The sequence below is a fragment of the Selaginella moellendorffii genome, unplaced genomic scaffold, assembly GCF_000143415.4.
Source record: "Selaginella moellendorffii unplaced genomic scaffold, v1.0 SELMOscaffold_31, whole genome shotgun sequence".
Classification (NCBI taxonomy): domain Eukaryota; kingdom Viridiplantae; phylum Streptophyta; class Lycopodiopsida; order Selaginellales; family Selaginellaceae; genus Selaginella; species Selaginella moellendorffii.
The window spans coordinates 360,917-381,432 of NW_003314292.1; the positions used below are offsets into that span (position 1 = coordinate 360,917).

The window sequence follows — 20,516 nt, forward strand, 5'->3', positions numbered from 1 at the left end:
TAAAGGAATTCAAACTCTGCATAAACACATTCACTTAGAAATTTCTAGCTTACAGATTGGATGGTAGATCGTTTGTGAGGTCTTGAATTTGTGCTCGGTTTGTTGGACATCAACCGAGAAATCTGCCAGTCAGTGAGAAAATTTGGCTCTTCCCGGCTCTGCTTCTCAATGAGTTTCAGGTAGGCGTAAACGATGGACAGGCGGTAGACGCCTTCCTGGGCCTCGGGATCGCCCTTTCCACCACAAACCCTTTCGATGTCTCCAAACACGTTGGCTAGAACAGCGCTGTGCACCAGCGGCTCCTGATCCTCCTCTCGCTGCTCGCCCCTCGCGAAGCTCTCGATCGTCTTCTTGAGCTTGGCATCCTTCACTTTGCGCGCGTCATGGAGGATCTCCTGGCAGCTCTCTGGAAACGTAAAGAGGTTCCCATAGTTTTCGCTGGCAAAGGTCATGGCCAGGGAGTCTATCAAAGTGATTATGTATCTGGCCTTTTCGCCCATCCCACCCCTGGCCAATCTTACGAAGGCTGACGCGTCGCGGAGATATCTACACATGTTGTACGTAAAGGAGACTTGCATGTCCGTCAACTTTGTGCGCGACACCTGTTTTAGGGCGCTCTCGCTGACATCTTCAATGGATCTCCGGAACCTGCAGCAGCTGGCTTGCAATTGCTCGGCTGGGCCTCTCCAAATCGGCTTCATTTCCTTCAACTGTGAGTGAAGAACCCTAAGTTCTTCTCTGATTATAGTAAGAAAAAGGTTCCCAAAAAAGTGGTACTTATAAAAGCATTGGTTTATCCAAAAAAAGGATTAAAGATTAGGGCTCTTCATGTCCCTAAAATTAGGGCTCTTGGATGGAGTTCGGGATGCTTCCGGCTCTCGGGCTAATCTTGCTGCTTCCGCTCGTCTTCTTCTACCTGTCGTCAAGAAGAGGTTTGCGATTTCTCTCTCGGGTGTTTTTAATTTTGTTCTTTCATCGAATCTCCATCTCCAGCGAAATCGCGATCGAATAGCGCAAATCTGGGCAATGCAGATGGATCAAAGGTGAGCTCTGGCTGTATTTTGCTTCTTATTTAGTTTTTCGATCGCTCTAAAGGGACGCAAGTCTTACACGCTCGCCGAAGTGAGCAAGCACAAATCCAGGGACGATTGCTGGATCATTGTCAAGAACAAGGTAGCATTGGAGATTCTAGAGGGTAAAATCTGGAGAATTTTTTTTTACCGCAGGTTTACGATGTGACTTCGTACGTGGAGGAGCATCCGGGAGGCGATAGCATTCTAAACAACGCTGGTGGTCATTCCACCGAAGGATTTTTCGGGTAAAAAAGGTTTTTTTCACTCTTACTGCGGTTTAAATCCCGTTTTTTTTTCTCCTCACAGACCGCAACATGTAACGAGAGTTTTCCAGATGATCGATGATTTTTGCATTGGCGAACTTGAATCGTCATAGGAGCGATGTAGTTTTTCTTTTTCATGCTAGTCCACAGGTTCGAACACCAGACTGGAAAGAGGATATCCTTTGGGTGTGAAGGGGATATTCTTTTGGTGTAGTGTGATCTCCATATTCGAACACGAGACTGGCGGCCAAAGAGGATATTCGTTGGGTGATCATACAGGCAACTGGAATGTGGAAGCGGTGATTGTGTGACGCACGCTCCTCCTCGAAATTTCAGCGCGCTAGGGTGTAATGATGCGCTGCGCTGTGCCGATCCTCTAGAAATCTGGCCGGATTTCGGCGCCGATCGCTCGAGGTTTGCTCGAAATCCATCCTGTTTCCTGCGGCATTCTTCTTGATTTGTGGGAATTCTCGGCGTGCTCGTTGATTCAAGGTAGCATCGTCTCGATCTTGGAATCGCGCCAAGAACCTAGGTTTTTCATCCGTCTTTCTTGCTGTGCAGGCGATCGCCATGGGAATCTGCCACATTCCCGAGAAATCGAGGCAGCTCCTGGATTTCCTTCGCAAGAACCGGATATTTCTCGCGATCGGCGTCATCGGCTTGGTCTTTTGCATCGCGCTCTTCACCCGCCCGTGGGATGCGAGCGCGCATCGCCAGGATCGAGTGAGCCACGCCTTTAGCTTCAACCATGGCGCCGATCGAGGTAAAGTGCCGCTCCAAAATTCTCTCGCGGATCGTCCACCGATGATAAAGACAAGGCGTTTGTTGCTGGTAGGACAAGTCGTTCTAAAACAGCTCAAAGCTTTCTTTCTTTTTTCTTTCTTTCTTCTTACTCATCCTTTGTCTTACAGGCCATGGATGGCGACAGCGATGCTCATCTCGACTGGGTATGAGTTCTTCGCAGCGCTGTGTATAGAGCTTGGTTTACGAGAGATTGCTCTCCAAGTCATTCATGTGAGTGGTCCCTTTGGTTTTCTAGCTTTCTCTTGTTATATCAAAACCAGTTTGATGTTTCGAAGTCCCGGAAAGTTCTCAAACACTTTTCAAACTCTTCCTGGGATCGGGATCTCGTTCCGCGATAACTTCGTCGGGTGATTTTCGTTTTTCCTGGCAGGAAAATCCGTGCGAGTTGTTTAGTCAGGTCAATAAAAACTGGTGGTGAGGTACGGATAATGGTAAATGTCTATCCTCTTCGATCTTTACCGATCTGTAGACCAGGTAAGTAACTCTCACTCTGGGCTTAACTTGTGCTCGGTACCTTGACTTTGGCTTTTCTTATAGATTTCGTTGCTACGAGGTAAACGTCAGAAGTTACTCGTTGAGAGCGTGAAACTCGTTTCTACCCACCGGCCCTCGTGGTTTGTTTCTGTCGTTGCTTCGAACAAGAACTATTTCATTCCAATTTCCCAGGTTGCATAACCCGCGATCTGGAGACCGATGAAGAGGAGCCTACATTTTTCTCTCTCTCAAGAATGATCAAGGTATTCATTTTGCGTTATTGATGAGATTCAGCTCATATTCTTGGTTTTTGGTGTCAAACAAGGTCTCACTCAGACAGTCATGGGTGGTGGTAGCGGCGCCGCTATTTGTTCTTCCCAATCTAAGATGATAGTGGGCCTGGATTTTGGACTACATTTTCAGAGACGATCGGAGATTGATCAAGAGGAGAACAAGAGAGACTTCTACAAGAAAGAGACGGGCTCCCTTCCTCAAAACAACGTGATTTTGCAGGTAAACGCTTGGGAAGTCCTGTTTTAACTTTTACAAGTTCAAAACCACGGTAATTGTCGGTTTCAAAGTGTAACTCGCAATTTTTCCCGGATCAGAGGATCAGAGATCGGTGTGCATGGAGTTTTTCAGCTCGAGTTCCGAAATTGCTCCCCGTTACGTCACTGATCCGGGCTGCAAGAGACTCGCGGAGTACGACTTCGACATGAGCGAAAATGTGGAGCTTGGGAAGAATCGGAACGTTCTCGTGTCAAAGAGCATCGAAAGTGTCAACTTTGGAAAGAACCGCCAGCCCGAGGAGCTCTACTGCGTTGATCTTTGCACAGGGAGGAGGATGGAAGGCACCGTCAATAAAAAGACGAAATCGAGAAAATAACTCTACAGGTAGTTTTTCTTCCTCGTCTGTCATTTTCGTTGTGTTCTCCATTTTCTTTCGGGTATAATGTTTTCTTATGCATTCTATGCATGATTAAGGCTGGTTTTCTAGCTCTCTCTGTTATATCAAAACCAGTTTGACGTTTCAAAGTCCCGGAAAGTTCTCAGATACTTTTCAAACTCTTCCCGGGATCTCTTCCATTCGAATTCCGCGATAACTTCGTCGGGTGATTTCCGTTTTTCCTGGCAGGAAAGATTTGTGCGAGTTGTTTGGTCAGGTCACTACAAAACTTACGTACCTGTGGAATAATGGTAAATGTCTTTCCTCCGTCTCTGATGGTGAGAATCTCTTTGCTTCTATCTCGATCCTTACCGCCAGGAACTTCGATCTGTAGACCAGGTAAGTAGCTCATTCCGGACTTAACTTGTGTTCGGTACCTTGACTTTGGCTTTTCTAATAGATTTCGTCGCTCCGTCCAGCACAAACACCTTTTCAAAGTTGAGGACGAAGTTTGGGGCCTCCATCCTCCGGTTTCTATAGTGCTTTATAAGGAAAACCTTCCTTGAGAAACAAACGGAGACGTTAGTTCGGACGGGGTAACATCAGAGCTTACTTTGAGAGCGTGAAACTCGTTTCTGCCCATCGCCTCTCGTGGATTGTTTCTGTCGTTGCTTCGAACAAGAACTATTTCATTCCATTTTCCCAGGTTGCACCTCGTATTCTGCTTAAAGAAACGTAACGTTTGTGACACGCAGTGAGCGAGAGACCATGGTTCACGAACCTGCTTCGGCATTTTCCCGATAACCTTGGGGATTGAATAAACGTCAGTATCCGGAGGCGTGACATACATCTGAAAGATCCATTCAGCCAACGAAGGTAGCGAACACCAGCTTTAAACTTACTTCTCTGAAATCATACACGTTGTCGTCAGGATCGGGTACCTTTCGAATGAAGAAATCACACTCGTGGAGGCTGATTTTGTGAAACTCGTCCTCGTTGATCTTGTACTCCACAACCGTTCCCGCCGCGACAACGCTCTCTAGCCTGTCCTCAGTTGCTCCATCCGCTGCTTCAGGGCCTGCTTCAACGGGAGCAGCGGCAGAAGCAGGAGGAGGTAAGCCAAATCCAAGCAGTAGCTCCTCGGCAGTCTTGTCAGCTCCCTCGTCCAGCATGTCCAGAGTAGACTCGATTTGATCATCTATAACATCCTCCACACTGTAAAGATCATCGTCTCCAACACCCACCTGCATTCGGTATCTCTTCCTGTGCACTACTACACTGCTACTAGCACTACCTCCTAACGCATTTATCCTCGCATTGTTCTTTCCAGAGACTTGTAGCAGAAGATGGTGGCTCCTCTTGCTGCACCGTGGCAGGGCGCTCGCAAGTTCTGCTAAACTCAAGGTAGCCATCGCCAGAAACCCTGAACCTTAAAGCCCCTGCCTTGGAGGATGTATTACTAGCTAATGCATGCTGGTTTTGCTGTTAGAGCAGTAAGAAATCTTCCTCTTGCTTACCGTGATGTTTTCCAGGATCTGGATGCTGTTCTAGGCAGAGACTCCGCTACGATTGACACTTACGCCTCTCTACTGCGGCAATGCGCTCAGACCAAGTCGATCCTTCAAGGCAAACGGGTCCACGACCATATCGACAGATCCGGATACAAGGGACACACTTTCCTCGGGAATTTGCTCGTGGATATGTACGGGAGCTGTGGAAACTGGGAGGCCGCCAGGGCTGTGTTCGATGGCATCAAGGAGCCCAACGTTTTCTCGTGGAATCTGCTGATCAAGGCTTATGCCACGAATGGGTTTCTGCGAGAGGCACGGCTTGCGTTTGAGGGAGCTCCGCAAAAGAATGCAGTGACTTGGACTTCGCTGTTTGGGTGGTATGCGAAGGGTGGGCTGCTCCAGGAAGCCAGCCGGATGTTTGAGAAGATGCCCGAGTGGGACTTCATTTCGTGGACGAGCATGTTTACGGCATATGCCCAGAGCTGGCAGCCTCAGGTGGCGAAAGGAATGTTCGACAGAATGCCTTCGAGGGACGCTGCGTGCTGGAACGCAATGTTTACTGCGTGCGCGCAGAACGGAAGCCTGGTTAGAGCCAAGACTGTTTTCGAGAGGATGCCGCAGTGGAATGTCCAGTCCTGGAACGGAATGATCACAGCGTATGCTCAAGACGGGGGGCCGCAGCAAAGCAAGAATCCTTTCGAAGGTGGTGATATACTTTCGAAAAGCAGGCTTTTCTCCTGGTCGGAAAGAAGTCTACTTCGAGATAACTCAACAGGGATGACACAAGAGAAGGATCATTGCAGAGAAGCAAGGAGTTTGTTCGATGGAATACCGGAGAGGAATGGAATCTCGTGGGCTGCTATGATCGGAGCTTATGCAAAGAAGGGGAAGCTTGTCGAGGCACAGGGTCTGTTTCAGAGAATGCCCAGTCTCGACTTAGTAACCTGCACCACCATGCTCGAAGCGTATGCCCAACACGGCTATACCAAGGATTCAAAGGCACTTTTCGACAGAATGCCCGAGCATGACATGGTGTCGAGAACAGCTATGGTGCTTGGCTACGCTATCAACGGAGAACTGCACGAAGCTCGGGAGTTGTTCGACAGCATGCCGAGAAAGGACGTGATCTCTTGGAATGTGATCATCTCCGCATACGCACACAAGGGACAGGACAGAGAAGCGCTGGAGCTGTTTTGGAGAATGGATGTCAAGCCAGACTGTATATCCTTTCTCGTGGTTCTCGACGTGTGCGCAAACTCCACGATTCTGGAACAAGGAAAGCGTCTCCACGCCAGAGCGATCAGTCACGGCTTGGATTCAAATGCTAAAGTTGCGACGGCGCTGATCAACATGTATGGGAAGTGTGGACTGCTGGGAGTTGCTTTGGAGCTGTTTGAGAAACTCGAGGACAAAGAGGTGATGGCTTGGACGGCGATGGTCGCAGCTTATGGCTACAATGGACAGGGAAAGGCGGGCTTGATGGTTTTCCACAGGATGGTTATGGAAGGCGTGGAGCCCGACGACATACTCTACATATGCGTTCTCTGCTTATGTGGCCACGCAGGGCTGTACAAGGATGGACTCGAGGAGTACCTTTCACTTCAAGGTGACTTCGGTATGGTTCCAACCATGGAGCATTTCGTCTGTGTAGCTGATCTTTTGGGCCGAGCAGGACATACTTCCCAGGCTCAGGAGCTGCTCGAGAGTATGCCGTTTGATGCCGATGGAACGGCTTGGAAGCTGCTGCTTACGAACTGTAAGCTGCATGGAGATTTTGGTCGAGCCGAGATCTTTGGTGAGAAGCTTTTGAAAGCCTCGCCGCAGGCCAGTGCAACGTATGTGCTGCTGTCTCACCTCTACAGGGAGAGGAATTTGAAGTCTTCATCTTGAGAAGGCAGGCATGTCCGTTTTTCTTCTCCCTTTTGCATCCAGGACGATGTCACGCGAACTTGGCTCGAGGTAAACAAGTTCTTTTGATTCTTTCTTGTCTTCCAGTTTTCTGATCAATGACTCTTCTCAGGCTTGCAACGTCATCCCATCTTCCAGCAGCAGCAAAGATATTGGACAGCAACACAAGAGCTGGAATAGCAGCAGCTCCCTTGGAATCCAGCTCCACCACCCTGTTGGCGACTTGAATTCCTCGATCTACATCGCGATGGACACTGCAGGCTCCAAGAAGTGTCAGCCATGCAACCGGATCCCGCTCGAGCTCCTCGGTGCCGCAAATGAGATACTCAGCCTGGTCCAGCCATCCGGCTCGTCCAAGAACGTCCACAACGCAGCGGTACTGTTGCTGCAAAGGGAATAGCCGGCAATGGTCGTGCTGCATGCAGCCAAAGCTCCGGATGGCCTGCTCCAGCTCTCCAGAGTGGCTGCAAGCTCGCAAGATGCTCATGAAGGTCACCTCACTCGGTTGGACACCTTCGAGCTCCATCTCGCGATAAAGCTCCATCGCCTGGTCCAGATCTCCGTGCTCAGCAAACGCAGCGATCATCGAGTTCCAGGAGACGTCATTCCGCTCGGCCCCCATCGCCTCGAACTTTTTCCTCGCGCTGGAGAGGCCCTCGCATCTGCCAAGCAACTGGACAGCCGCATTTTTCACAACGACACTGGCGGAGGCCATGGATTTTTCGAGCAGCCCGGTAGCTTGGCTGCGGAGATCCGAGGAACCGCACTTGGAGCAGGCGCTTAGAACGCTCGAGTAAGTGAAATCGTCAGCTTGGATGCCTTGTTCTAACATCTTGCTGTACAGCGCGAGAGCCTGGCTGCTATGCCCGTTCTGGGCATATCCCGCGAGCATCGTGTTCCAGGACACGAGATCTTTGCAGCGCATCTGATCGAAAAGTTGGCGAGCCCGATCGATGCTCCCGCACCGTGAGTACATACCCAGGAGCGAATTCTCTACGACAGTGGTGTTCTCCAGGTTTGAGCAGGCGATTCTCTCGTGGAGTTCCTCACCTCTGGACAGATTTTCCAGCTTGGAGCAGGCGGTGACCGCGTTGGAGAAAGTGTAAGCGTCCGGGGCGACGCTGCTGGAGGAGATCATCCGATCGAAAGTGGCGAGAGCTCTGGCGCTGCAATCGTTTTGGAGGTACGCGGCGATCAAGAGGTTGAAGGAGAAGATGTTGGGCTTGGCGATGCGGTGGAATGCGAGCTCCGCGTCTTCCATGCTGCCGCACTTGCCATACATTTGGACGAGGAGATTGCCGATGTAAGTGTCTCGGTCGTGGTGGCGTTGGGCGATCAAGGCGTGGAACCTCTTCCCTTGCAGGAGAGATTTCTCGTTGCCAAATCGCTGGAGCGCTTCTGCGTAGGGCGCGGCATTCACTCTCACTCGTTTCTTCTCTCTCGCAGGAATCGCTAGAGCTTGGCTTTGGACATCCTCCATTAGAAAGAATTAGGGCTCTTCAACTTTAAAATTTTAAATTTTAAAATTGGCGCCTTTTATGGCTTCGCGCCTTCTGGGGCTAGGGTTTAGGGTTCGCGAGAGCGCGATGGATCGCGAGCAGCAGGAGGCAGTGCGGCAGATGATAGCGTGGGTGATCCAGGGAGTCATGAGGGCTGCCGGGGATGTGGCGGCCGCTGGCGATTCTAGGGTTTACGAGCGCCTTGCGGATCGAGGTGTGTTTGATGGGGAGGAGGCCGTGCGCGCCATGATCGCGGCGGTGTTCCAGCGCGTTGCGCATAGCGACAGCGTCGCGGTGGATGTCGATACTGGTGCCGTGCATTTCTTTGTTGCGAATGGGCCGCAGAAATCGGCCATGGAGGGATTGGTTCATTCCATGTTGTCGGGGATTTTGGAGAGGATAGTGGCTGCCAGTGAGGTCCAAGTGATGGGATCCAGAATTTTGGGAGAGATGGAGGGCGATAGAAGGGATTTGGCGGAGATCTTGCGAGCAGTAGAGGCTGGCGGTGAAGTTCATAGCATGGTTTCGAAAGTTTTTGAGGAAGTGGTGGCAGGAAACGAAGATGCTAATCACGATCACGATCACTTGGAACATGAGGTTCTTACTTCTAGTTTCGATAAGTTGGCTCTAGAGGGGTGCGACGAGGAGCTTGCAGCAGCCACAGCGCCTTTGGTACACTACATGGTATCCAATATTGTCAGGAAAGTTATAGAGGCTAGAGATGAGCGGGGTCACGCTGGAGAGGAAGAAAGATACAGGAAGGAATCAAGCGACGTCCAAGCTATTGTTCGTCTTTGTCGGGAGAAAAGTGTGAGACTGGCAAAAGAAGTGCCGCCTTTCTTCGACGCTATGGCTTATTTTCAACTTCGAGCGGGCTCTTTGCTTAATCCAGAGATGTCCAGGTAACTTAAAAGTTTTTCTGTGCTACCAGTTTTACCAGTTTTACATGATCTCTGTCTGCGTTTGCAGCCCTGGAGTTGCGGAAGACTCTTCAAAAGATTTTCTTGACGGCTGTGTTCAGAGGCTTTTACGAGAGGATTGTCCTGCTCAAGAGACAATTAGACTTCAGGTACATTCGAAGCAATTATGTCCTTGGTTTTGAAATACCTTTTCTGTAGCGATCAGATTTCTGCACAAGCCGCCATGGATCTGGAGTTGAAGGGATCGAAAATGGATGCTGACCAGAGGAAGGCAGTGCTCAAGGACATGGCGAAATGCGTCGCGGAAGTTCAGGTCCAACGTATTCATAGCGTTGCCAACAAGTTTCTCAATTTGGACGTCCATTCAGATAAACGACTTGCAAAGAACATTCCAGATCGTGGAGGATTTACATTCGCGGGTGCTGAGATACGTCCTTCACTTTAGCAAGGAAGTCGAGGAGAAGATGACAGTCGCCAGTATAACCGAGATTCGAGCGGCTCTCGAGAGTATCTTTCCACAGGCGACGTGCATCTCTTGGATTGATCATCCAAAGGCCGAGAAAGCAACACAAGTTGAAGAGATGGCTGCCGCGGTAACAGGCATTCGTGTGTTCAACAAGTACGTTGCATGGTGGATAGTTTCCTTGGCTCCAAAGCTCAAACTGGGAACTCGTGTGAAGGTCGCTGGGCAGAGGTGGTCAAGGATTTGAGCTTCCGTTTGGACACTACAAGGATGAGATGAAGAGTTTGGGTGAAACGGTGATGGATTGTCTGCAAAAGACCAACGAGAAAGCTCAGAGGTGTGCGGAGGCAATCAGACTGCACCTCGAGCCACTTGGAATGCGTCACGTCTTGCTTCAGAGACTACGGGACGAGCTTGCTTATTACTTGCAAGCATTTGCGCTGCTGGAAGGCCTCCAAAATGTTCTCACGGAGAGATTTGGTATCGTCAGGGAGTATGATGACAAGTGTTGCGAGCACCTCAGAAACTTGTATGAAACCATCGAATGCAGGAGCTGTGTCGCGAATGAACTGGTCTGTATTTTTCTTCTCCTTCATGTCCTAACTTATGAAGTATTCATCGCAGGTGTACCCCCAATTCCAAGCTGTAGGAACAATAGTCAAGTCTGTTGGTGAGGAGCTAAGAGTTCTTCGAGCGTATGCCAGGGCCTCCATTCCGTTACTTTCACTAGCTTCTCAGCCTCTCTTCACGCCCACGCCATCTGGCATAGCAAACATATGCTCTTCGACGGGTTTGTCAAGACTGAACACCCTCGTGAACTACACCACTTTTCTGCCTCCCGAAGTCTACACAGTCGACTGGCACGAGAACGACGTGATGTAAGTCCTGTGTGGTTGGCTTTGTTTGAAACTGATTTTTTGTTTCTTGCATGCAAAGCTTAAGCAAAGCGGGCACACAACAAGATTTAAGATGTGGTGTTTTGAGAGACGAGGATGTGGAGAATGCATTGCAAGGTGGGGGAGCCTTGCAGCTTTCTGGCTATTGTCCGGTTGCATTAGCCAAGCACAGAGGCCTCCTTCTTCACGGAGATCCTGACATAGGACTCGTGCATGTCGAGGGAAAGCTTTATGCATTTTCTAGCGGGGAAGCGTTAAACCAGTAATCTCTTTTACCGGTGCTTGATTCTGCAGAGAAGTGGATGCTATAGCTAGGTTCGTCGTCAACTCGCTAGTCAAATGCATCTGCAAGCTCATTTTGTGTCTGTCTTTGCATGGAGTTCGTCAAGGTTCTTTAGTATCGTCTACTCTTTTGTGCTGACGCGCGGGTGGTCACAGGTTCATCGCTGGCCCGTCGTTATATCTTGAAGCCGTGACGAATGCTGTTCGCAAGATGTCTCAGCTGGTCCACATTTTGGCGCTGGAAAACGAGGCTCCTTTTTCTGTCCTGAATATTTCCAAGGTTTGGGTCCTTTCTTTTGGTGTTTGTCGTCTCTTTGTAACAACCAGCATTTCGACAGTTGCTGAGCATACTTAGTAAGCCACTTTCATGTGAGTTCTCGACGCAGACAACAACAGATGTTGTCAATTCGTTGGATTCGGCTCTGACCAGGTAATGGTTGGACTTCGATAGTGGAAACTTACCATTGTTTTTCATTGCACTGTCAGGTCGTTGAATAAGGAGACAACCAGTGCACAGACATGCTCTAGCTATTGCAGGAGATCGCTGCAAACACAGGTCCTTATTAGTTTCATTTTCAAACATTTCTTTTCTGTAAAATGATGCTCACGCATCGCGAATGCAACAGGTGTGGCTGCCAAAGCATACTGGCACTCAGACTGGCATTAATCGAGGGTGTAACACGTCCAGGCAAGTTCGGAACATGATGCTTCATGGTAAGTACGACCTTTAAGAATGTTTCTGCGGATAATTGCGGAGATTTAGAAGCGCGCATGTTGGAGGTATGGATGACAATCATGTGGGAGTTTTCTAACGAAGACACATGTTTGCTTTCAGGCCACAACGCGAAATCCACCATCATTGTCTTTACCAGTGGGTACAGTCACAAAAGATGAAAAAATAGAATGTGGTTCCCGTGCTAGTGCTAAAAGTAAACATGGGACGCGCTTTGAAAACAGGTTCCAAGATGACGACGACGAGGGTGTTGGTAAGATAACTTCATCAGATGAAGTAAGAGAGGGACTCTGTGGTAGAGGTGCATGAGTTAGATTCCTCCACTTCCGCCCACCTCCTCTTCAACTTGGAAAATGATGCGGGGGAATCAGAAGATTTAAACAAAAGCTCACACTGCCTAGCAGGACGCCACAAACTTTAAAAAAGATCAAGGAACCTGGAATATATCGTTATCCGCCACAGATTTCGACCCTTCGATGAGTTATCTGCCCCGTACGCAAGATTGAAGACAGAAACGAAGAGAAGGACTTCAAAAACGACTGGACAACCTCCTTTACTGGAAAAGTGCTGACTACAAAAGCCCGTAGACATGCACACCGAATTTCCACTCGAAGCTGTTGGTAACAAACTTTGGAGGAGGTGAGACTTAAAACTATGAAATGTTTCATTTGAATCATGTAGCTTGCTGTTTGCAGGGATGGAATTGCAATCTGCTTCTCACGACGAGGCCCTCGATTTCAAGGGACGACTTGCCGACAAGAAAAGCACCGGTGGATGGAAGGGGTGTTGCTACGTTCTCGGTATTCCCAATACCTTTGAAATCTTCACTTAGCTTACTTGATTTTTTCTTGCAGCCAATGAAATATTCGACAGGATAGCCTTCTTTGCAATCCTGGCGAACCTGGTGACTTACATGACTAGTGTTCTTCACGAAAACACGGCTGAAGCGGCTACCAACATCAACAACTGGGTTGGGACCATCTACATGGTGACTTTGTTGGGAGCATTTCTAGCAGACGCATTCTGGGGGCGCTATCGGACTATTCTCACCATGGCTGCAGTATACATTTTGGTAAGCAGATTTGTTTCACTTTCTCTGCGTTCTTCAGACGATTGCTTATGTACTTTTTTTCCGCAGGGCCTGATTCTACTCACGGTCTCTTCCTCGCTAAAGTCCCTTCGCCCATTACCTTGCCAACCAGCGTCTCGGAATGAAACCTGCAATCCAGCCTCCAAGCAGCAGCGCGCATTCTTCTTCGTTGCCCTCTATCTGGTTGCGGTTGGCTCGGGTTGCATGAAGCCGTGCGTTTCGTCGTTTGGAGCGGACCAGTTTGATGAGAAAGATTCCTCCGAGATAAAGAAGAAGGCCTCGTTCTTCAACTGGTGGTTCTGGGGAATTCACGCCGGCCAGCTCGTTGCAGTCACGGTCCTGGTTTACATCCAAGACAACGTCGGGTGGTCCTGGGGATTTGGAATTCCGACGGTACTCATGGTCATATCTGTCCTAACTTTGCTGTATGGGACACCGAATTACAGGTATCAGAAGCCGCACGGTAGTCCCCTCACAACTATAGTGAAAGTGATAGCCTCGGCAATCTCGAAGTGGCATATGGCGATTCCCACTGACAAAGCAACAAAGCCGATATCGTAAGCTAAAGTTCTTCGATCTTACTGTAGCGGACTTGACGTTTCTGTCTTTGTTTATCATGGAACAGGTTCCTCGACCGGGCGGCTTTTGCTCGAGAAAGTGGTCGCAAGCCAGGCGATGCCAAAAAGCCATGGGACCTTTGCTCCCAGGCTCAAGTCGAGGAAACAAAGGTGTTCGTGAGGATTCTACCAATGTGGTTTGGCACGCTGCTCTTCTCCACGGCGGTGGCCCAGAACCCAACGCTCTTCGTCAAGCAAGGGAGCACCCTGGAGAACAGCATCCACGGCAAGTTTAAGATCCCGCCAGCCTCGATGCTGCTCTTCACAAACCTGACTGTCCTCTTCTCCATGCCGCTCTACGATCGCCTCTTCGTCCCTTCGGTCCGGAAGATCACGGGGCACCCGAGAGGCATCACCATGCTCCAGCGGATGGGAATCGGGATGTTCATCACGGTGGCCTCGATGCTGGCGGGGGGTCTGGTCGAGACGAAGAGGCTCAAAGTCGCGAGGGTGTTTCCACACAGCAAGCCGCTGCCAATGACGATCTTCTGGCTTCTACCGCAGTACATTCTCCTGGGACTGGCGGAGGTGTTCACTTACAGCGGCCAGATCGAGTTTTTCTACGATCAAGCTCCGGCAGCGATGCGTAGCTTGGGGGCCGCGCTCCAGCTGACCACCCTCGCGGGCGGGAGCTTCTTGAGCAGCATTCTCATCACGGTTGTCAACCGCGTCACAGGTCCCTCGCATCCTTGGATCCAGCACAACCTCAACCAGGGGCATCTAAACTTCTTCTACTGGCTGCTCGCAGCGCTCAACGTTGCCAACATTGGAGTTTTCGTGCCACTGGCGATCTGGTTCAAGTACAAAGACAATGAAGTGTTGTTGCCACCTTCCTCTAGGGTTTAAGAATAAACATTCGTTAATCTAAATCAAAGATTCATATTCAGTAGTCATCAGCTTGCATTGACTGCGGTCCATCGCTACTCATCTGCCGGTGCGCTGCCTTTTGCGCATCCGTGAGAGAAGCATCGGCATTAGAACCTCGTGTTGTATTTACTAGCACGGCATTTGATGGTCCACCAATCTAAAGCTAGACGGGAACAGTCTTGTCTTGTCACATACGTCATGGCGTGAGGAGCATACAAAGCCTGGAAATACGAGGAAACTAGCATATCTGATTCCTGTCTCTTGTCCCAATTGTTCGGCCAAGCGTCCATGTCTGCGACCTAACCTTTTCACGCAACTTGAGAGAAATCATAGTTGTGGCCGTCGGATGAGGCGCTACTGAAGGAATTCCTCTCTCAATTGCTGCTGTACGTTTTGAACCAAGATCATCCACAGCAATGGCTGGCTGCTCACGATTCCCTTGAACTCTTTCTAATAACCGACATTAGCTGTCATGTAAGTTCTCGCGCACTTGTTTGCACGCGATCTTCATTTTTGCACTCAAAGGCAGCAGAAGAAGTTAATAGCATAACTTCTGTTTTGGGACAGGTTACAATTGGTATGATCTCTGAACAGTGCAAACTAGCTTGACAGTCTATCCCATGGCGGCCCTCCCATGCATATCGGATAGATTCAATTACAGATTGTCCCTGTACCTTGATGGCCCTGACGCAGATAACAGAAGTTGTCAATTCCCTTGATTCGGCTCTTACCAATGCCATAGCTGATCTCGATAGTAGAACCTTACCTTTGTTTTTCATCGCACTGACAGATCGTTGAACAAGGAGACACTCGAGCTATTACACGAGACTGCTAATTACACAGGTCCACCGAACTAGACTGGCATCGATTGTGTAACGGAATGTTTTGCAGATAAGTGCGGAAATTCAGAAGCGTCTGGAAATCACGTTCGAAACCAGGAATAGATGAAAGCCCGGAGGTAGTGCTAAAGTTGAACAGGGAAGCAGGATGTCAACGACTAAGATGCTAAATTGCCTTCACTTCCTCCTAGCTCATGTTCAACTTGGGAAATGATGGTAATTAGAAGAAAGCTTTACTGGAAAAGTGCTGACTACAAAAGCCCGAATTCTCAAGACGGCTTGCTGACAACGAACTTTGGAAGGTGCGAGAAAAAAATATCAAATGCTTTATTTGATCATGAAGCTTGCTGTTTGCAGGGATGGAGTTGCAATCTGCTTCAGTTCATGAAGAGGCCCTCGATTTCAAAGCGTACAAGAAACGCATAGGTTCTCGGTATTCCCAATACGTTTAAAAGTGGACTCTAGAGGAAAGCTTACAGCGGCCACTGCTGCCTTCGGTACACTAGATGGTATCAAACATTGTCAGGAAAGTTAACTGTTATAGAGGATAGAGTTGAGCGGGATCACACTGGAGAAAATCAAGGGAAGGAAGGAATCAAGGGACGTCCAAGCTATTGTTCGTCTTTGCCGGGAGAAAAGTGCCACCTTTCTTCAATCTTCACACACTTCTAGGTAGAGGGACTGATTAAAGCAGGTTTTATTGCGAGAAGCTGGTTTGCAAAGTAAACTTTATCGAGGAAGAGACTGTCAGATGAGCACGATTCCTCTGAGATAAAGAAGAAGGCCTCGTTCTTCAACTGGTGCTTCTGGGGAATTCATCTCGTTGCAGTCACGGTCCTGGTTTACATCCAAGACAACGTCTGCTGGTCCTGGGGATTTGGAATTGTACTCATGGTTGTATCCGTCCTAACTTTGCTGTATAGGACACTGACTTACAGGTACCACTCTTGTGAAAGTGATAGCTTTCAAAGTGGAGTATGGCGATTCCCAGCACTGACAAAGTTCTTTGATCTCACTGTAGCGGACTTTACGTTTCTGTCATGGAACAGGTTCCTCCCATGCGGCTTTTGCTCGAGAAAGTGGTCGCAAACCAGGGGTGAAAAGCCATGGACCCTTTGCTCTCAGGCTCAAGTCGAGGAAACAAAGTTGTTCGTGAGATGTGGTTTGGCACGTTGCTCTTCTCCATGGTGGTGACCCAGAACCAAACGCTCTTCATCAACAGTAAATATTGTTGAATCACTAAGTGGTTATTGTGACATGTATATTTTTATTTATTTATTTACTAGAAAGCCTATTTTGTTTTAACGAGCAACTTATAACAATTTCATTTTATTTAGTCAAAAGCTTCTTAATTTCCTATGTCCTATTTCTTGAATCATCCACCAACAAAGAGAGCATTATGGATGCCTTTGCTATAGCATTTTTGGAGGAATTTGCATGACTATGAATCACACAAAAATTTTCAATATTTCTACACTTGAAACAATCCATCAAATATTAAGGTCTCCAAAGTAGTTCAACATCAAGATTCCATGATCTGATCAACTTGCTACAGATCACTCATAAATCTCTATATTGTTTATTTCAAATAAAAAATATACCCAAATCTTCATACAATAGAGCACTAACACTCTATATACATAATCTTTCTCATAAATCTTTAAAACTCATTTTTTTAGTTTGAAGTGTAAACAAACATACAATACTTCCCACCTTTTCAGTTTTTATTAATGAAGGAGTAAAGAAGACCTTTAATATTACAATTTATTTTGTTCTTTAGCATTTTTCTTTCATGCATTGCTCGTGATTATAAATTTGACGACAATATTATAAAAATTAGCAGGCTTGAAAGTTTTTCTTATTTGTGCTTTTGTAATAAAAGTTTTAGGATGTGACAAATTCTACTTGATGTTTTTATTATATATTTCTTTGAACAATAGTCTTGAAAGTAACTCCCCTCTCTCCACCCTTCTCTGACCCTATAGAGCACTATATTGGGATTCAAAAGTTTTATGCACTAAAGTGACAATGAATATGATTATATTGCTTATAGCTTCAAATTGAAAATAATTATCACAATTTTTTCCTTCTTCTTTCTCGACTTGACTACCTCCTTCTTCATCTCCATCTCTTTTTAAAGCTTGAATTCTCAATCTAAAAAAAGAAAATTTATTTTTCTTTTTTTAAAGAGAAGAAATTATTTATACCTTAAAAGGATCCATGATGGAGAATAAAGCCACAAGATGATAATATAGTTACTCTATCTTAAAAAAAATTCTAATGAGTTGTTTTAATAATAATTTACTGGGCATTGTATGTACCAACACTTGATTTGCTTAATGGTAGTATTATTCCTATTTATTAATCCAATTGATCAATTGAAAGTTTAAATTATAAACATGTTTATAATTTAGAAGCACAAGAATAATATTTTTGAATATCAATCATTATATGGTAGAATAAACTAGAATATACTAGGAACTGTTTAGGAAAGTTTATAAATTATGGAGATGTTGATAAATTATAAATACAAGATTAATATAAATGAATAACAACCGCTAGATGGTAGAATATCATAGAATATCTAAGCATATTCTAGGTCTATTCACTATTCCTATAGGTTTTCTTAAGAAAAACAAAAAATAGACTTTGACAATTAATTTAAAAAGGCATCAAAAAGCTTTTTCTATCTAAATTTTTTGCAACAAGAAAATGTTGAGGAAAAAAATTTAACTTACCTAATAATTCATTAGGAGAATCTTACAAGTGCATTTGATATAACATGTTGCAATAAGGCTTAGTGCCATTCAAACAAAGTAAATATCTCACACAAATTTTCTAGACTCGAGTTAAAAGAAACTTTTTATAGTTAAGATATATGTTGCTGTAAAGTGGGCATAATTTGCACTATGGATCAGGTTCTTGATCACCTTGCGATGCTTTTAATAAACTTGCTTCACTGCTGTTGAGACTATCCACTTTGGGTAAAATTGGATGATCAAAGAACCAGGCAACACTATTTAGGAGATTAAAAAGCTCCCAACTGAATAGAATGAAATCATTAGAAGCCGCTCATCAAGAACAAGATAGGTTTTATAGTAAGAAAAAACAAACCTACATGTCACAACAATAATACTATCTAATTATTCAACACCATTTGTGCTAGTGAAGAGAGCGTCATGGATGCTTTTGCCGTAGCATTCTTTAAGGAACTTACATGACTCTGAATTATATAAGCTTTATCTAATATCTTTATACTTGAAAGAATCTATCAAATACTCTAGACTCCATGACCTTAGTCTACATTGTTAATTTCAAGTGAGTTTCAATTAAACATATATGCTTGAGCTTAGTATCTAATGTAACTCTCATGTGACTTGCCCCACATCTACCCTTGTAGCATGGAGGCCATGGTTTCCATCGGCATGTTGTATCTAGGACAATATCCTTTGCTCAAGCAGATTTCAAGATCCAATTTAGTGGTCTCACTTCCAGTGAATTACTCCACTACTCTCCATGCCAAAGCATGGAAGTTTGGTGTTGCACCAATGAGCTACTCCCATTGGCTGCTCCTTGTCTCTTAGGATGACATAGTGAAGCTGCACTGCCACTAAGGAGAGCCACCACTAGTTTGCTACTACAGCTGATACTCTCATTGAGTGTCCATCGAAGTGGAGGCAATTACAATCCTCCCAGATTGCTTGAACACTTATTGCCCTCCATATCCTAACAACCATGTCCTAGACTCTCCTAGACTAAGGTGCTTTGTTCCACCCCTTCTAGGTCCCAATGCACTCGGGTACCCCAGTCTTGGAGTCCTTGACACTAGATGCGTCTCTAGGCTGCTTCTGCCATTGGACCTCTCGCACCTTCAAACTAGTGGAGAACATCCCTTTTGTAGACCTTTAGGTTCTCTATGACTCCCAACTCCTTGATTGCCTTGAGGATTTGATGCCATCGGCTAGTGTCCTTTTGGAATCGACTTTCTATTGGTAGGCCATTGTTGGCCACTAGCTAGGAGGTGATCTTCACCTTCTCCTAGATCGAGAGCTTCAAAGATTCTAGTGTGTTCTTGACCACTTGCTTTGCATTCACACCTTGGTCAATCCAATTTGTCCATAGCTTTGGGATGTCTCCTCATGTGTGGTCATGAGTGTATTGTAGGATTCCTTAATGTTGTAGGAGAAAAAGCACATGTTTCCCTGTCTCCAGGTGGCACGGTCCCAATCTAGGTCCTTACTCCACCATACCAAACATCCTTCCCCCTCAAGCATGAGTTCTAACTCCATCACATCAACCTTCTTTGGTTCTTGTTGCAGGACTTGGATTTGTCCTTTAATCTCATCATCTATGATAGTTGGCATGTTTTGTGAGCCCCCCACTACCACAAGTGTGTCCCCTCACACCACTTGATAGGGATAGGCTGTGTTGAGCTTCGGGGACATGATGAACCATACCTCAATTTCAGTGTCTCCCCATACTGGTGTTGGTGCCATGAATGCTTTGGTCCATACTCTTTGGATAGCAGTGAAATACTAAATTATTTTATTTAAACTTGGTATTGAAGACTTGGGTTACAATGCTTAATTCTTTTCCAAAAAACCTTGCTATTGCTCCTTGAGTAGCCTGGTGTTGGATTAGTTTTGAGTTTGGTCGAATAAAGAGTGGTATAAGCTTATCCATATTGTGAACATAGTTGGTGATGTTTGCTGTTGTAAATCTCTATTAGTGGGGTGTGGCATTTATATTGCATTTTGTCAAATAGAGTTAGTATTTAATACTCACGTAATCTTTTGAAGTAATAATGTGGGCTTGCTCATGGTGTTGTTTGATTGATGACCAAACCATTGTGATACTTATACTATATCCATCTGATAATGAGTAATATGTTTATGAAGTTGCTTGGTTAAATGATAATCAACCCTAAAGTGGTTGATAATGAAATTATTCTACTTGCAAGTAGTAGCATTGAAGTAGTTTTGACTAAATTCTTAATAATGATCTATGATATGCTAATTTTATGTTGATACTTTAGTTTTTAAGGGGCTTCCCATTAAGGTGTTAGTAATGGTTATACCATTCACTTTCTATAGCTTGTTAGTTAAACTGTTTGTTGTGAATGTGACTTCGGGTATTGAAAGTTACCTATCGGTTAGTCCTTACGGACACTCCTTCCTTACTGCCACGACAGCAGGAAGTCGGTATTGCTAGACCCTTTATTAGTCCCTCATGTGCTAGTGGAGTTAATTGGGCATTTCGAGTGTACTTAGATCGGATGAACATAAGGACGGAATTCCTACGTGTTATTAGCTAAGCATACTTAGCCTGGTAAAGAGTTCCCGTCTCGTTTTATCTTACACTTGCTAGTGACAAGAACCCTCGCATATTGAG

General features: G+C 46.3%; 6 protein-coding genes across 7 annotated transcripts; 4 read left to right on the forward strand and 2 right to left on the reverse strand.

The window, feature by feature from the left end:
• The first annotated feature begins 815 nt into the window (after positions 1-815).
• LOC9649380 (cytochrome B5-like protein) lies at positions 816-3,218 on the forward strand. Its single transcript, XM_002976451.2, has 10 exons — positions 816-932; positions 994-1,043; positions 1,096-1,173; positions 1,227-1,318; positions 1,380-1,828; positions 1,898-2,167; positions 2,248-2,614; positions 2,678-2,754; positions 2,807-2,877; positions 2,940-3,218. The coding sequence occupies exons 1-5, from the start codon at positions 854-856 to the stop codon at positions 1,447-1,449; spliced, it is 369 nt and encodes a 122-aa protein (XP_002976497.2). The 5' UTR covers positions 816-853; the 3' UTR covers positions 1,450-1,828; positions 1,898-2,167; positions 2,248-2,614; positions 2,678-2,754; positions 2,807-2,877; positions 2,940-3,218.
• A 236-nt stretch (positions 3,219-3,454) lies between these two features.
• Positions 3,455-4,970, reverse strand: LOC9649034. 2 transcript variants are annotated; one of them, XM_002976597.2, is made up of 6 exons: positions 4,403-4,970; positions 4,282-4,350; positions 4,114-4,221; positions 3,938-4,057; positions 3,799-3,888; positions 3,455-3,742 (listed from the first exon to the last, which is right to left on the reverse strand). In XM_002976597.2, exons 1-6 carry the CDS (start codon positions 4,910-4,912, stop codon positions 3,626-3,628), a joined length of 1,014 nt encoding a protein of 337 aa, XP_002976643.2. In that variant the 5' UTR covers positions 4,913-4,970; the 3' UTR covers positions 3,455-3,625. The 2 variants fall into 2 exon arrangements, with proteins under 2 accessions (XP_002976643.2, XP_024537309.1); XM_024681541.1 differs by having other exon boundaries at positions 3,455-3,888.
• LOC9649381 (pentatricopeptide repeat-containing protein At4g02750) lies at positions 4,579-7,141 on the forward strand. The gene is made up of 4 exons (XM_024681540.1): positions 4,579-4,614; positions 4,831-4,904; positions 5,033-6,970; positions 7,032-7,141. The coding sequence occupies exon 3, from the start codon at positions 5,201-5,203 to the stop codon at positions 6,899-6,901; it is 1,701 nt and encodes a 566-aa protein (XP_024537308.1). The 5' UTR covers positions 4,579-4,614; positions 4,831-4,904; positions 5,033-5,200; the 3' UTR covers positions 6,902-6,970; positions 7,032-7,141.
• LOC9649035 (pentatricopeptide repeat-containing protein At1g74630) lies at positions 6,951-8,399 on the reverse strand. Its single transcript, XM_002976598.2, has 2 exons — positions 7,917-8,399; positions 6,951-7,790 (listed from the first exon to the last, which is right to left on the reverse strand). The coding sequence occupies exons 1-2, from the start codon at positions 8,397-8,399 to the stop codon at positions 6,951-6,953; spliced, it is 1,323 nt and encodes a 440-aa protein (XP_002976644.2).
• Positions 8,400-8,505: 106 nt separating this feature from the next.
• LOC112348601 lies at positions 8,506-9,746 on the forward strand. The gene is made up of 4 exons (XM_024681436.1): positions 8,506-9,320; positions 9,388-9,487; positions 9,537-9,651; positions 9,707-9,746. The coding sequence occupies exons 1-3, from the start codon at positions 8,506-8,508 to the stop codon at positions 9,597-9,599; spliced, it is 978 nt and encodes a 325-aa protein (XP_024537204.1). The 3' UTR covers positions 9,600-9,651; positions 9,707-9,746.
• Positions 9,747-10,048: 302 nt separating this feature from the next.
• On the forward strand, positions 10,049-14,308 carry LOC9649382 (protein NRT1/ PTR FAMILY 8.1). Its single transcript, XM_002976453.2, has 12 exons — positions 10,049-10,373; positions 10,426-10,679; positions 10,738-11,012; positions 11,136-11,259; positions 11,318-11,409; positions 11,466-11,535; positions 11,606-11,759; positions 11,815-12,351; positions 12,408-12,512; positions 12,567-12,784; positions 12,851-13,359; positions 13,428-14,308. The coding sequence occupies exons 9-12, from the start codon at positions 12,410-12,412 to the stop codon at positions 14,263-14,265; spliced, it is 1,668 nt and encodes a 555-aa protein (XP_002976499.1). The 5' UTR covers positions 10,049-10,373; positions 10,426-10,679; positions 10,738-11,012; positions 11,136-11,259; positions 11,318-11,409; positions 11,466-11,535; positions 11,606-11,759; positions 11,815-12,351; positions 12,408-12,409; the 3' UTR covers positions 14,266-14,308.
• The last annotated feature ends 6,208 nt before the right edge of the window (positions 14,309-20,516 follow it).

Coding starts and splice junctions, on each gene's coding strand:
- LOC9649380 (XM_002976451.2), top strand. CDS start 854: ATGGAGTTCGGGATGCTTCCGGCTCTCGGGCTAATCTTGCTGCTTCCG. Junction 1,044..1,095: donor GCAATGCAGATGGATCAAAG/GTGAGCTCTGGC, acceptor ATCGCTCTAAAG/GGACGCAAGTCTTACACGCT. Junction 1,319..1,379: donor TCCACCGAAGGATTTTTCGG/GTAAAAAAGGTT, acceptor TTCTCCTCACAG/ACCGCAACATGTAACGAGAG.
- LOC9649034 (XM_024681541.1), bottom strand. CDS start 4,912: ATGGCTACCTTGAGTTTAGCAGAACTTGCGAGCGCCCTGCCACGGTGC. Junction 4,222..4,281: donor TCGGGAAAATGCCGAAGCAG/GTTCGTGAACCA, acceptor TTCTTTAAGCAG/AATACGAGGTGCAACCTGGG. Junction 3,889..3,937: donor TTAGAAAAGCCAAAGTCAAG/GTACCGAACACA, acceptor CCTGGTCTACAG/ATCGAAGTTCCTGGCGGTAA.
- LOC9649381 (XM_024681540.1), top strand. CDS start 5,201: ATGTACGGGAGCTGTGGAAACTGGGAGGCCGCCAGGGCTGTGTTCGAT.
- LOC9649035 (XM_002976598.2), bottom strand. CDS start 8,399: ATGGAGGATGTCCAAAGCCAAGCTCTAGCGATTCCTGCGAGAGAGAAG. Junction 7,791..7,916: donor ACCTGGAGAACACCACTGTC/GTAGAGAATTCG, acceptor GGATATGCCCAG/AACGGGCATAGCAGCCAGGC.
- LOC112348601 (XM_024681436.1), top strand. CDS start 8,506: ATGGATCGCGAGCAGCAGGAGGCAGTGCGGCAGATGATAGCGTGGGTG. Junction 9,321..9,387: donor CTTAATCCAGAGATGTCCAG/GTAACTTAAAAG, acceptor CTGCGTTTGCAG/CCCTGGAGTTGCGGAAGACT. Junction 9,488..9,536: donor AAGAGACAATTAGACTTCAG/GTACATTCGAAG, acceptor CCTTTTCTGTAG/CGATCAGATTTCTGCACAAG.
- LOC9649382 (XM_002976453.2), top strand. CDS start 12,410: ATGGAATTGCAATCTGCTTCTCACGACGAGGCCCTCGATTTCAAGGGA. Junction 12,513..12,566: donor GGGGTGTTGCTACGTTCTCG/GTATTCCCAATA, acceptor TTTTTCTTGCAG/CCAATGAAATATTCGACAGG. Junction 12,785..12,850: donor TGGCTGCAGTATACATTTTG/GTAAGCAGATTT, acceptor TTTTTTCCGCAG/GGCCTGATTCTACTCACGGT.